Source organism: Nicrophorus vespilloides, unplaced genomic scaffold, assembly GCF_001412225.1.
Source record: "Nicrophorus vespilloides isolate i.1.1-1 unplaced genomic scaffold, Nicve_v1.0, whole genome shotgun sequence".
Classification (NCBI taxonomy): Eukaryota; Metazoa; Arthropoda; class Insecta; order Coleoptera; family Silphidae; genus Nicrophorus; species Nicrophorus vespilloides.
In genome coordinates, this window is record NW_017097697.1 from 30,682 (window position 1) to 45,458 (window position 14,777).

At 47.1% G+C, this 14,777-nt stretch overlaps 1 protein-coding gene across 3 annotated transcripts in view; it reads left to right on the forward strand.

The window, feature by feature from the left end:
- The window catches only part of LOC108560757 (vacuolar protein sorting-associated protein 13D), a 17,097-nt gene extending 2,424 nt beyond the window's left edge, over positions 1 to 14,673 (forward strand). For 2 of the 3 annotated variants that reach the window (XM_017918439.1, XM_017918440.1), the window contains exons 3-30: positions 128 to 318; positions 377 to 556; positions 617 to 1,036; positions 1,093 to 1,739; positions 1,802 to 2,101; positions 2,163 to 2,520; positions 2,583 to 3,319; positions 3,379 to 3,959; positions 4,022 to 4,406; positions 4,462 to 4,677; positions 4,731 to 5,163; positions 5,223 to 5,496; positions 5,554 to 5,690; positions 5,748 to 6,125; positions 6,177 to 6,333; positions 6,387 to 6,639; positions 6,691 to 7,420; positions 7,475 to 8,023; positions 8,077 to 9,285; positions 9,348 to 9,716; positions 9,771 to 11,131; positions 11,190 to 11,569; positions 11,681 to 11,710; positions 12,131 to 12,741; positions 12,802 to 13,194; positions 13,256 to 13,869; positions 13,957 to 14,100; positions 14,165 to 14,673. In XM_017918439.1, the coding sequence (XP_017773928.1) occupies positions 128 to 318; positions 377 to 556; positions 617 to 1,036; positions 1,093 to 1,739; positions 1,802 to 2,101; positions 2,163 to 2,520; positions 2,583 to 3,319; positions 3,379 to 3,959; positions 4,022 to 4,406; positions 4,462 to 4,677; positions 4,731 to 5,163; positions 5,223 to 5,496; positions 5,554 to 5,690; positions 5,748 to 6,125; positions 6,177 to 6,333; positions 6,387 to 6,639; positions 6,691 to 7,420; positions 7,475 to 8,023; positions 8,077 to 9,285; positions 9,348 to 9,716; positions 9,771 to 11,131; positions 11,190 to 11,569; positions 11,681 to 11,710; positions 12,131 to 12,741; positions 12,802 to 13,194; positions 13,256 to 13,869; positions 13,957 to 14,100; positions 14,165 to 14,414 (12,287 nt within the window). In that variant the 3' untranslated portion in view covers positions 14,415 to 14,673. The remainder of the gene's footprint in view (positions 1 to 127; positions 319 to 376; positions 557 to 616; positions 1,037 to 1,092; positions 1,740 to 1,801; positions 2,102 to 2,162; positions 2,521 to 2,582; positions 3,320 to 3,378; positions 3,960 to 4,021; positions 4,407 to 4,461; positions 4,678 to 4,730; positions 5,164 to 5,222; positions 5,497 to 5,553; positions 5,691 to 5,747; positions 6,126 to 6,176; positions 6,334 to 6,386; positions 6,640 to 6,690; positions 7,421 to 7,474; positions 8,024 to 8,076; positions 9,286 to 9,347; positions 9,717 to 9,770; positions 11,132 to 11,189; positions 11,570 to 11,680; positions 11,711 to 12,130; positions 12,742 to 12,801; positions 13,195 to 13,255; positions 13,870 to 13,956; positions 14,101 to 14,164) is intronic. The other variant, XM_017918441.1, reaches the window with a different exon arrangement.
- Positions 14,674 to 14,777: the final 104 nt, after the last annotated feature.

The following is a 14,777-nucleotide window of genomic DNA, read 5'->3' on the forward strand; positions in this document are numbered from 1 at the left end:
CTATTAAACTTTCGTTTTATAGAATAATGATTGCATTGTGAAGTATATAATTACTGTCTGAAGAGAGTTTTAATGATATAGCGAGTTTAGAAAATTGAATGCAATTTATATAATTTATGTTTTTCAGGTGAAGTCGAATTAGAGAATTTACCGTTGAAACGAGATGCCCTCCGTCATCTGGGATTGCCGGTGCAGATCAAGTCCGGATTTATCGGAAAGATCAAGCTGCAGATTCCGGTGAGACAGATCCGATCGGCCCCATGGATCATCCTCATCGAGCAGCTGTACGTCGTCGCGACTCCTCTTCCTGTTCGGGAGGTAAACGAGTACAAAAAAAACTGTAAAATAAGTGTAAATAACCTTTCGTTGTTTTCAGTGGGATGCCGACGTCGAGGCGGCAGCAGCCCTTGACCTTAAGCTGAGCGCCTTGGATAATTTGGAGGCGCGTTGGCGCTTGGAGAACGACTCCAGCAATTCTACCTATTACGCATCCTCGTACTCGTCCTGGTTGAACTTCGGAACAGGTTTCATCACGAATATAATAGAAAATTTACAGGTGATTCTCGCATCCATTATGTATATTAATTGCGTTGCAAGTGGTGATTTGTCTCTTTAGTTGAAAATCCGCGATGTACATATACGGTATGAAGATGACATCAGTATACCGGATAAAGGAGTTGCGTTTGGGATTACCATGGAATCGTTGTCGGCGCAGAGCTGCGATGAAGATTGGCAGCCCGGTTTCTCCTACTGGGACAGCTCTCCTGCGTCCTTTAAGATTTTGGAGATGCAAAAGTTGGCTGTTTATTGGACAGATCTGCCGTACAGCGATTTACTATCAACGATGGATCGGACGCAGTTGACGACTGCCATGGGTCCGCAGAGGAAGGTCGAAGACAACTGTTACATTCTGGCGCCAGTGAGCGCTCAAGCTAAGATCAAGCGGAATCGAAGCTTGAATCCGCTGAGATCTGCTGACTCGCCGCGCGTCGTCTGCGATTTACAGCTGGAGGAGGTTCCTATGGTCCTCGCCGATGTTGGTTTTAAACGCTTCCACAGTGGTTTCTTGAAATTAATCCTGTTTGATTTTAGTGGCAGTACGATCAAATTGTTAAATGCACCAAAGGGTTGGACGATATCGCCAGGTATAGGGCGTATCGAAATTACAGACCTACGTGTTCCGTTCACGATAATCCTTACTCCTGGTGGATCTACGCGATTAGCTGTATGTATCCTGGACAGCAGCCGAACATTTGCAAACCAAAACCGAGCTGGGAGATGTGTCATCATCGTGCTAAAAGTAACGTGGCTTACGTGAAGATCTACACGAAAATCCTGCTGACGCCTACAATCACTTTGAGCACCGACGAGAAGAATTTAAAAGATGAAGTGGAGTGGTCCGGCAGCTTCGAGGAGCTGAAGGTGCTCCGGGAAATTGCCATGAAGAGCGTTCCAACTCCGGATAGGAGCACTAACGGGAACAATTCCGCTGGTCGGAGCATGCTCGTTCGTTGGTTTCCTCAATGGATGGGCTGGTATTCGCAACCTCCCGCGCAAGAAGACCAACAACAACCTCCGGTGGAAACAGCTCAACTCGAAGGAGAGATTCTCCAAGCTCTTTCCGATTCCGTGGAGAATAATTCCCTGCTAAAACGCGACGTCGTCTTTGGACGTTTTAGTTTCACCTTGAAAAGCGGAACGCTAAGTCTGTGCACAACTTACGAGAAAACTAGGGAAAGGTTAACTTTACATTAATGATTTTATTCTTCAAATATTAATAATAATTTCTGTTATGTTTTAGTATACCAATGTTGGAGTTGCAATTCAAAAACCTCTGCCTGAACATCGTCAGTCGTCCGAGATCTTCGTCGCATCTGGTGGAGTTGTCTTTGGGTGCGGTCTACCTGTGCGATAAGTTCACTCCGAACACGTTGTTCCCGGTGCTGGTGGGTCCTCCGGGGACGGAGCGCGGTGGCCCTGCAGGTCGGGGTCGTGGGCCGAGTCCAAGGGTGAGCCTAGTCAATAGACAGGCGGATGAAATGGATTGCATCTTCCACATGAGCTACGAGCAAAAACCTGAAAATTCTGGCTGTGATTACAGGTAAATGAAATGCGTATTTTTTTTCAGCTACATTCAATTTACGTAATGCGTGCATCTTCAGATTATGTGTTAAATCCAAATCGTTGGATGTGGTGTATCAACCATCGGCAGTCCGATGGTTGACCGAGTTTCTATGTCTACCTCATCAAAGGACAATAACGCAATCGCAGATCGAGGCGATGAAGTCGCGTACGAAAAAGGAGTTCATGAAGAATTGGGAGCAGATACTCGATGGTCGAGCGTCGGCGCGCAAGAGCTGGGATCTTCAGCTGGACGTCACCGCTCCGCAGATATTCTTCGTCGAGCAATTCTCCAATCCCAATGCGGCTATAGCCGTAATCGATTTCGGTCGATTGCAGCTGAGGAATAACGTCGAGGGCATCGACTTGCTGAAATCTGACGATTCCCGAAAAGAAGATGTAAGGATTTACGAAACAAAAAGTTAAGGGTATAGATGTTTCAGTTTATCGTTTTCTTGCAGGACGACGAGATGTTCATGACGCCGTGCTCGACGCCACCTGCGAGCGAAGAAAGCGATTCCGAGCAGTTAACTTACATGGAGAACAATTTACCAGCGGACACTTTGAACGAGACGTCACTTCACCAGAAGATTTACGATCGTTACTCGGTGGAGCTTACCGACATGCAGATCCTGATTGCAAGGGTCAAAGATAATTGGAGATACGCGCACAACAAGGGCACTTCTACTCTTCACGTCTTGGATAGGTTCAATATCTCTTTGCAGATTGAGAGGAGGGTTATACACACTTACGATCCGCTTTATCCGAGTCTCACTTTGAACGCTAATCTACCTAAATTGGTGGCGCACTTCAACGAGCAGAAGATCTCTGCCGCTCGTAAATTAGCGCAGATCATCACAGCAACAGGTCTGCCCTCGCCGTTCAATTCCTCGGAGTGTAGTGTCGAGGAGACTGTTATGAATGGGATTGATGAAGAGAGCATGAGTAACAATACGACAAGCGCGGAGATGTCAAGGCTGCTGATGCTGCAGTTCACAGTCGATCATCTCGCCATGGAAGTGCAAAGCAGAGGAAGGAGCGTGGCGGAGCTGCAGGTTTCAGGCGTCAAATTGGGATTTACGAAGAGACCAGTCGATGTTAACATAACGCTCTCCGTGCACAGTCTACTTTTAGTCGACGCTCTGCAAACTTTCGGACCAGATTTTGAGCTGCTAGTCGCTAGTCATAAACACGTCGGGTATGTCGTTATTATTTTCGATTTTACTATTATATTTAATCGGTTGTTTTCATCTGAAGGATGGATTCGATGTCTGGTAGTTTGAGGGACAGCGAGCCGACGTCGCCCACATCTCCCGGTAGTCCCGATCCAAACGTGACGAGAATCGGCGCCACCTCTCCCGTAGCCCTCAACCAAGCCCTGTCCAGTTTGGCCACGTCTCCTCCGAATCTTCCGTTCAATCGCGGCGGTAATCGCACCGCGATACTCGACGCCGAGGCTTTGATCAGTTTGGATCTGCTTCTGGTCTTCGGAAGTGACCCGATGCAAATCGCCAACATCCAGTTCAACAATCTGGACATCATCGCCAATCAGGAGACGATCGTCGAGTTGATGGGATTCGTGCAGAGGGTTTTTCCCGAGTTGAAATCGCAGAAACCGTCGGCTATGGTCTCCACGCCGATCGTTGCCTCGAGCGTTCACAGTTCGCGAGAATCTTTAGCTGAAGAGGACAATACACGTTTGGGAACCACCGAGATCACCTTCGATTTCCACAGACTCAACGTGCTGCTACTCAGAGGTGTCGTCAAAGATGGCTACGTCTATGGGAAGAAAATCTGCACGGCCACCATGAGCGAAGCTAAGATCCAAGCCGTTGTTAGTGAGTTATCGCCCAATAAATGTATTTAGATCCATCAATAATAATAATACTTGTGTTTGTAGATAACGGCGTGACCATTGAAGGTTCTCTAGGTGGTTTGCAAGTGCTAGATTTGACGCCGGAAGGGCACATGCACCAGAGGATAATGAGCGTAGGGCGAGATCCTCTTCTGGAAAACACCCATCCTCTTTACTTGATGTCCGCCACCTCCACGCAGAACGTGGACGAGAGCAAAGCCTTCAGCTTCAAGATCGTTCGAAGTCTTCAGCCGGACGCGGATCGCGCCGAGGTCATAGTTCGGATGGCCTCGTTATGGTACACTCATTCCCCGCACTTCGTCGTTGAGTTACAATCGTGCGCGACAGAATTCAAACAGTATATGGCCAATCTGGCTAGATCCATCAGGACTGCTGCCACGGATATGGCCTTGGGTTTGGTCCATGCGAGGTACGTGATTTAAATGAATCCTTTAAGATTTTTTTTTTTACATTTTATTCTTTAGGGCGGAAGCTTTGGCGCAATCGATCTACATGAACTCGCGCCTTTCAGCTTCCATCTACGGAAGCGCCCTATCCTTCTCCGATTTAACATCTCCCAGGAGACGAAGACGCAGCAGCAGCCAGGACCAATCATTTTCCGGTTATTCGTCGGTGAGGGACACCGTGCCGCAAACCCCATACAGCCCCAACGAGGATGACAACTTTAAAATCGATTTAAAGTAAATATTTTATATTTAAGTTTTGAAAATTATGATCATAAAATCAATTTCAGATTGGATATCGTCTTGGATTCACCTGTCCTCGTGCTGCCTCGAGCCAACAACAGCTTTCAGGTTTTCGTCGCTCATTTGGGTAACATCAACGTTACCAATAAACATCCGTACGATGGGTTTGAAGCTCGAGAGGTTCGCACCGAACATTACGACATCGAAGTGAGCGACATGAATCTGTTCTCTTTGGATACCGTCACCAGACGAGTCCCTGGTCCATTGATGACTAGCCCGGAGATCCTCTACGCTTGCGATTCTCTTGCCATCCCGATTCTGCACGACACTATCGTCAGGCTGAAGATATGCAGGGAGTTGCCGAAAAAAGTGGGATCGCCTCAACATAGCATACCGAATCTGCTGATCGATGATGACGAAGATGATGATGACAACGACGACGAAGAAGACAACGAGTATAATACTTTTGAAACCATCGAGGTAGAATTGAAAGTCACTAATTTTAGAATGATGTTACTAATCGGTGTTGTTATTTTAAGATTCACGGAACTGTTGTCACAGATTTAAAAGTCTCGTTGACGAGAGGACAATACGAGCAGCTGCTGGATACTGTTCAGTGGTTGACGTCTTCTCCAAAACTGGATGACATCCATGGGACCATCAAGAGCACTAGAGCTAATCTCGCGGACATCACCGAGGAGGATACGGGAGTGACCACGTTGAACATGGATCCTCACGTCAGGGCTAAGCTTTTCCCAGCTGTGAACATGCCCAAGAACTCTCCTGCAAAGAACAACCTGGTCTCGTTGAAAGGTGAGATTCGTAAAATGTTTCATTGTATTTTTTAAATTTACTAATATTTGTTTTTAGTAAACTTTGAATTGCCTGTTTTCACAATGGAACTTAGAGGAGACACCCCGATGGGTGAGCAAGGCTTAGTCGATCTGTCCTTTATCGATTTCGGCTTTACATACGATAAAGGCAACGCTTACGAGACTAATATCCATGTAAGTTATCCAAAGTATTCTTGGTTTAGTGGTTAGTTAATAATTCTGTTACAATAGGTATCGCTGAGGTCTATTTACATGGAGGATCTTCTACAACGCGCGGGATCCACGCAACGAGATATGGTGATTTCTTCCGCCGGAGACGACGTCGCTCTTGGATTGGCGTGCGTCTCTCGATCTTGCCCGAACATCTACGGATTTGCGCATGCCGGAAGCCCCGTCCACGGGTCACTGCCCGACCATCTAGGTGTGAACGGCTTCATGGAACGTTCCCATACCGTTCACATAGACGCAATCACTGATAACAGCAAGGCTTGTCCGTCTACGCCTCCTCCAAGTCCATCGGTTAAGTCCCGACCCGTCAAGAATCTAGTCTTAATTAGCACGCTACTCGTAAATCCTGCCGCTCCCAACTTCAAGACCCATTACAATTCCGTAAGTCTTCCTAAAACGATAAATTCTCTTATTTAACTATTTTAATTAAAGGTGCAACGATCGACGTCCGTGGACTTCAACTGCTTGGACCTCGTCATCAGCGCCGAATCTTGGGTGATGGTCATCGATTTCTTTAGCGCCGCACCATCCGACGTTACAGATTCTGCGTCTTCTAAGAGCGCTGGGAAGGAAGACAACTCGGAGAAAGGTTTGAATCTGAACGAAAAATTAATTTTTCTTAATTTTTTTTGTTATTTGCAGAGACGATTTTAGAAAACACTGAGACGAATATAAGTGTCAGGTCGTTGACCATGGTTTTGGTGCGAGGCGATAAGCAGGTGGCCAAAGCGAACATCTCCAACGTGGACATATCCATAAACGCGGATGGTAAAAGGAAGGAAGTGGACTGCACTTTGGGTTCTATATCGCTCATGGATTTAACCATGCACGGTCATCTCTATCGAGAGCGATTTTTGACTACAGGGCGTGAAGCGCTCAAATTCAGATACGTTCGGTAAATATTGCAAATATTCATAAAGTACTTGTAAAAGCAGTGTATTTGTAGGCATGGGTCGAGCGAGATTAAAGACTACGATTCTCAACTTACTCTCAACATGTCTTCGGTGCAGTACGTGCACACCAAGAGATTCGTGGTGGAGATTCAATCGTTCTTCAATCATTTCTCGCGATTCCACGCGGTGATGGCCGGATTGCGAGCGGCAACTAGCGGAAAGAAGATCAAAGATGAAATCGCCAGGTTGTCGCTTATACTGGAAGCTCAATCACCTGTTATATTGTTGCCGGTTAGCACGAAGAGCTCCAAATTGATAATCGTAGATCTGGGCGAGCTGAAGGTCACCAATAGCTTCAAATATAGCGGGGATGCTGGTACCATTAGCGCTTTGGCGAAGAACTCTACGGATCGCAAATGCTTGTTAGACGTAATGCTTTTGGCTTTGGACAACGTTAGTCTTCAGACAGGAGAACGCGAAGTCGATTCGCAGGAGGCGCACCGAGGAGGCGATTACTGCAAGTTAGGGAATTGCGTCATCCGCAGATGCGGACCACCGTTGCTGACAGAAAAATGCCACCTGAAGATCCACGTGGAGAGGAATTTGCATTCGAGCATTTGCCATAACGTTCCCGACATGAGCATCCACGGAGAGTTATCCACGTTGGATTGCACCTTGGATATATCTCAGTACAAATTGATCAGGGGATTTTTGGCGCACAATCTTGGGGAGGACACCGAGCATATCTTAGCATCGGTGCAGCCTCCTCCGATCACAGCTGACGTAAGTTTAATTGTGTTTCATTGATTATATACATTATTTTTTTAACTATTTCAGCCGAACATCCATGACGTTTGGATTCTGTCTTCGCTCAGATTGGATCTGCTCAATGTGACGGTACGGCTTCAGCAGTGCGAGACGAGCGAACCTTTGGCCTGCATCAACTTCATCAAGTCCCGTTTGACCGTAGAGGGTTTCAGCAACATTAGTCAGGATGTGGATTTGGTATCGCAGGAAATTCTTATTACGGATACGCGCGGTGGTCCGAACGCCTTCACAGAAATCTTGAAGCCGATTCGCTCGGCGAATCATGCCGATCTAGTGCAAGTAGAGGTGCACAGTCGCAAACGCGTCGACAAGTCAAAGTTCACCATTCTACTGAACAATATGCGGCTGATGTGCGTATTCGATTGGTGGAAGCTGGTCGGTGAGTTCATCCTGCAGGACATCGAGGATCCTCCTGCAAGTCCGAGTCGGCAGCGCTCCATGCAGAGCGACAAAAAGCAGGATGGGATTCCTTTCGAGCTGAAGTTGAACGTCACCGATTCGGAGGTCGTCGTCGTTGAGGACACCTCGGATTTCGATACCAACGCTGTTATTTTCAAGGTACATAAACATGCTAGTTATATTATGAAGTTGTTTATATCATGTAATTTCAGAGTACCACTGTGGTAACGTATCGTTCGTCCATGATTGAGAAACCATTATCCTGCAATCTGAATCACTGCGAGATGTATTCGTGCGTGCTGGGAAAGGAGGAGGAAACTGCACTGTCGATCATCGATCCAGTCACCGTCAACATCGAAATCAATAAGGATCGCATCCTGGAGATCTACCTCAACTCTCTGACCGTGCGACTGTCCTACTACGACATGCGAATGTTTGCGCAGATCCTGAATTCGCTGCCGCAGCAGATGTTCTCGCGCAAGAAGAACAACGATCAGTTCTCAGAGATCACAAGGAAGCGGATCGAGAAGCTGACAGCGTTGGGTTTCAACGCTGAAGATTGCGTCGCAGCATTGAACAGCTGCGGCCAGAAACTAGACGATGCCGCTCTTTGGCTTACCCAGAACGCCGTCCCCAATTACATAATAGCATCGGAAGATTCCACCTGCAAGGTGGTAGCAATTGAGGTAAAATCGGATAATATATTCTTGTGCGTGATCGATGATTGCGACGATGCGGACGTACCGCTGCTAGAGCTCACGCTCTCTCAGTTGCATTTGAAGCAGGGTTTGGTGAAGTTGGATGCGAATTCTATGGAAAGTCCCACGAAGGGGAAGTTGGAGTGCGTCTTCGGCAGCGATTACTACAATCGCGTTTTATCCGGCTGGGAGCCAATCATTGAACCTTGGAGGTGTATAGTTATTTGGGATCATACGCACACGCACGACGTGTCTAGGAATCGTTTACAGTTGACCGTCGAGTCCGGCGACTCTCTGAACGTGAACATTACCACCACGTTGACGGAGCTCTATAAGCAGGTCAGGGATAGTTGGACACTGGATTTGAGCAAGGCGCAGAAGAGTTCCATGGCTGGTTACAGGCAGAGATCTCCGTTCGTACCATACGCGTTGAAGAACGAGACCGGATCACCTTTATACTACAGCACTCTGATCACCGAAATGGATGATATCTATGATAACGATGATGTCAAGAAGAGCGGTAACAAGTGGTACACGGTTGCACCCGGTGAAACCGTTCCCTTCTCCTTCAAAAGCAGAGTTAAAATCAGGCACAGCGATTCGCACAAGATGCGCATGCATCAATTGGGAGTTCAGATCGAAGGATTCCAGCACATCACTCCAGTCACCGTGGACAAAGTCGGAGTATACTTCAGGCACGCAACTGCTTCAATTCAAAATAGGGTGAGTGAAATCCTTCTTAATAAAAATGATTCGTTTATTTATATTATTATTATTATGAGCAGAGTCAAAAGGAAATACCTCAAGCCAGGATAGTATTCGATGTGGCGTTGGAGGGATCTGCCAGAAAGTTGGTGACGGTTAGATCGGCTTTGCTGCTAATCAACAAATTACCTGAAAGCGTTGAGGTGAAGTTGGAGAGCCAATTGCCACACGATGCGGGCACGATTTGGGCGCCCAGTAAGGTTTTTCAGGTGGAAAAGGGATGTATTCTACCAGTGCCTTTGGTGCACGCCCATTCCATAATCGGTGTACGACCATTGGACGTCGAACAAAGGTACACCTACTGCAATCCATCGATATCCTGGGAGTCAACCAGCCTCGCCGGAGATCTCATGCACGAAATCAAGACGTGCCACTCGCATCGCGGAATGGTATGTAATAATTGTCATCTTTATGTTAAAGTAAAACTTTTATTTTATGCTTAGATTTATCGTTTCTGCGCGGAGATCCATCGTCAAAATTATCCTCCTGATAAGTCGATCGTTATAGCAGGATACAGCAATCAGAGACCTCAGCCTGCGCACACAATCACGTTACTTCCGAACGTGCTGCTGGTAAATTTGCTGCCTGTTGATTTGAGCTATGTGGTTGGTAATGAGAGGGGTCGTGTCGGGGCTGGAGCGGAGGTGGCACTTACTAACATCAACACGGATAAGACTTTCGAGCTGAAGGTACTTTTGGAAAACTTCCCGACGAGCACGGCGCTCCAGGTTCCCGCCGGTACGACGAACTTTACGTACAAACTGAGGCTGGAGGATACGAGAGGCAGGAAGTTATATTTGAATGCCGTCGTTGCGCCTTACTACGATTCCAAGGTGAAGATTATCATCTCCACGCCGTTCTGGATCGTGAACAAAACCGGACTGCCGCTGGTGTTCAGACAAGGCGGAGTTACCGCCGAAGCTGCCGGTCAATTCGATGAGCACGAAGAGGCCAGGATGGTTCAACCTTTCCTCTTCAGCTTCGCAGATCCCGATGGAAGTCCCAGTGTGGTTGCGCGCGTTGGAACCTACGTGATTCCCAACGGAGGGGCTCAATGGTGCCAGAATTTCCATCTGCAGCGGGGAGTGCAAGTGAAGAAGTTGAAGGTCACCGTTCGGGATGGTAAACCAGATGTTGTTTTCGTCGTGGGTATTGAGGTGCGGCAGGGTCGCGGCAAGTACAGGCAAACGTGCATAGTGACCATTTCACCGCGATTCCAACTCTTCAACAAGAGTTCCTACAAATTGCTGTTCACGCAACGCTGCTTCGCTGGAGACGTTCTCGATCCGAACTCGCACTACCTGACGGCATTCTCCAACTGCTATCTACCGTTCCACTGGCCCAGATTGGATCAGGAGCAGCTGCTCTGCGTTCTAATCCAGGATATTCCAGATTGCTGCTGGTCCGGTGGTTTGAAAATTGACTCCAATTACTCTCAGCACATCAACGTGCGCGACGCAAACGGTCGGATGTTCTTTTTGAGATTGGAGGTGGTCCTCCAGTGCGCCACTTTCTTCATAGTCTTCACCGATGCGGATACCATGCCGCCTCCTATTCGTATCGACAACTTCTCCGAGGTTCCCGTCAAGTTCGTGCAGACCTGCTGCAAGGATTACGTGCATAGCGTAGCTCGTGCCCATTCCAGCGTTCCTTATGCTTGGGATGAATCCACCAAGGACATGCTTCTCACCGTTGAAGCACCGGGTGGAGTGTCCGGAGTTTACAACATCAAAAATCTTGGCCCTGCGTCCAGTCTGACCTACGAAAACTTCATTTACATAGCGTTCACCGGCACCTTCAAAAAGTAAAAGATTTTTTTTTTAAAACAAAATTGCGAAAATTACAATATTTCCTACTTTCAGGGATAGGGGAGTGGCTGATCCACTTGACGTGGAAACTCAGGAATTGGTGTTGGACGTGCATAACAACAGGGTGGTGTTGGGTCGGAAGGAGCACGGTAGGCGGTCTCAGCTTTGGCGGATGACAAGCACTGGCCAATTACATCACGAGGGTAGCAGCCCGCCCCTTCATCCCGGCCAACAGCGGACCGAGAACATACTCGTGCTCGACATCGAGGGCACCGCCCCTCAGCCTAGTCAGTACACGAGGCTCGTCCTTCGAAGACCCGATCCTCGGAGGAAGAGCACGCAGACCTGGCGCTTCACCGAAGAAGGAAGACTCAGGTGCGTCCATCATAACATGTGCGTGCAGGCGCAGGACGGTTTCTTCGGATTAAGACAAGGTCAGTTGCAGGACGTTTGCACAAAAGCGAACCGTCTCTCTCTCTCATCTCAGCTGATTCGTTATTATTTCTTTTGCATGACCACTCGTCAATTATAATCATTTATTACAGGTAGTAGAAGCCTAGCTTGCTGGCAACAGTGTACGTATTTTTAAAACTTAATATTTCTTGGTGCTGTGATCACAAAAACACTCCAATTTTTTTGGTTCCCACTTCGAGTTACCTACTGCAAAATCTGGTGGTCTCTGTTCATGCAAATTACATTCCATAACATCCAATTATCCAATCAGCATTTAATAATTGATATTTAATATCTGTTTAATATTACTGATCATGAGAGTTCCACTTAAACATGCTTAAATTGTAGCTGGTTAACAACCACTTGACTTCTGTATCCACAAAGCGTTGCTTTTTTGTTACTTCATCCCGCTTTCTCTTGATTTAAACACATCCACAAAATGATCTAATCCGTTGGGTCCATCAATCTAAGTGCTTCGGGGAATTTAACAATTGCATTCATACAGATTTCTTTGTATCTAATTTGTTGTGTTTTGGTTGTAGGGAATGCTGCGGTTCTAGGACTTCCACAGCCTATCTGTCACAGGACGACGGATACGGGAATCCCTCTAGAACAGGCGGTGAGTCGTCAGAGACTCAGACCTGGTTCCGGTTACCTTTCCATCGAAATCACCACCGATGGACCCACGAGGGTGCTCAACGTGTACGACATGCGGGAGAAGAAAAAGGAGCGGATGTTCGCATCTCCAGATGAACGCGATTGGTCGAGTATCGCGGTTAAGCAACGCCCAAATCTGCATTACGCTGAGGAGAAGGAGGATGACGTGAAGCTGGAGCGAGAGGTGCAATTCACTCTGCGTCTGAACGCGCTCGGTATCAGTCTGATCTCGAGGAATCCAGCGCAGGAGCTGCTGTACGCGCAGTTCAGCAACATCGTCGGAGAGGTGCTCACCACCTCGAAGACGAAACGTCTGTGCATCAGCGTGGAGAACATTCAGATCGATAATCAGTTGTTCGAAGCGCCCATCCCCATATTCCTGTACGTGACACCACCAAGTGGCAGGGGCGGAGACGATGCTCAATCCAAGCTTCCGGCACTCGACATCCGCGTCGAAATGCAACCTGTAGTCAACGAGAACGCCATCATCTTCAACGTGAGTTATATAAAATCCGTAACTTGTTTTGAACTTGTTTAATTATTATAATTATTTCAGTATTTGATTGTCCGTCTGAAGAAGTTGACTGTGCATCTGGAGGAGCGACTGCTGCTGAAACTGTGCGAGTTTGTCAGCTACAATTCGCGCGAGGAGGAGCTGTGCAACGCGGACGAAAATGACCACGAGATCCAGAAGATCCTTACTCAAGTGTCGGCGTCACACGCAACTCGTTACTACTTCGGCATAATACAGCTCTGTCCCGATCAGATCAGATTGAGCATGAAGACTGCAACCAAACTACCGAAGACATTGGTGAATATCAAGAGGAAGCTGGGTTTGACGCTGATCAAGTTCGAGGACGCCGGCGTCGATCTGGAGACTTACAAACGAGAGCATCTCTTCGAGACGATGCAGTTCCTTATGCATTCCGTTGTCAAGCATTTCAAAGACGTAAGTGCATAATTCAATGACGAAACACTATTATTCATTCTATTTGTTTTTTCGTCTGTAGGAGCTAATATGGCAAGCGGGAATAATATTGGGATCGGTCGATTTCCTCGGCAATCCTATTGGATTCATGAACGACGTCTCCGAGGGTTTCTCCGGCTTGATACACGACGGTAATGTTGGTGCTCTGGTGAAGAATGTCGCACACGGCATCTCAAATTCTGCGGCGAAGGTAACCGAGTCTCTGTCCGACGGTCTCGGAAGAGTGGCCATGGATGATGAGCACGAGGAGATCCGTCAGAAGATCAGGCACGTGATACCGGGTAGCAGCAAGGATCATTTGGTTGCGGGCATTAAAGGATTGGGCTTCGGATTTTTGGGTGGAGCCACCGGCATCTTCAAGCAGGTCTACCAGGGCGCCGCCAACGAGGGATTGCCGGGCATGTTCAGCGGTTTCGGAAAAGGAATAGTCGGAGCAGTCGCGAAACCCGTCGTCGGCGTGCTGGATCTTGCCTCTGAGACTGCGCGGGCTGTGAGGGATTCCAGTCGGACCTCCTCGAAGATGATGCCCAAAAGATCACGTCCACCTAGATGCGTATTCGGTCCGGGTGGACTGTTGCCTAGATACAGTCTAAAACAGAGCGTCGGACAGCAGTATTTGTTCAACATTAACGATAGGTAAGTTTTCAACAAAGTTACATATACATTTGCTATTATATAATGACATGTATTGATGATCTTTATGTATTTTTATGGGTGTTTCAGGAATTTCGATGAGCAATTGGTGGCGTACGAGAATCTACGTGGCGGCTCCGAAAACCTGCGAGTGCTTATTTCCGATCAGCGCGTGAGGATCGTCACGAAGCCGACTCCGCAAAACGTGACGACGGTTATTGAAGTAAACTTGAGGTAACAGCTGATGCAAGAAAATTCATGACTGGAATACATTTTATGTTTGTTGTTGTTGTTGCAGCGATTTGGAGAAGTGCAGGGCGATCCAGAAAACGGAAGGAGGCGATTCTCGTCACTACATCGAGCTGACCGTTCATGTGACAGGATCCAGTATGACCCTGGTCTACCAGGACCCAGTGAAGAAGCCCAAAGTGCGATGCGATTCGCTCGAAGTGGCCAAGATCGTCACGAGACAGGTCAACTACGCTAAACGTCTCTATGACGAGAGGAAGCACACTTTAAACACTGACAATATTACGTACGAAGACTGATACCAAATTTAATTTGATCTATTCACTTTTTCCGCTCTTCTTCGACTTTTCCCTTAACTCCGTTTATTATTTCTGACTTCTGGTTGTGCCTTATACATTCACAATTACATTTATTACATCCTTATTTCTTGTCACAGTTTTCCCTTAGTTTGTTTATGTTTCTTTTTTTGTTTATCACTGTTGATTATTGTTTAGGTAACTTGTGTACATACTGTAACATACTGTATATAAGCTCATTTACTTAATATTTTCGTTTGTGTTTTGTTTAGTCAGATGGCTAGATATGCGGTTCAGAGTTCAAGTTTTTTTTTTACCAAATATTCTATATATATATACACACACATATATAAATACAAATAATAT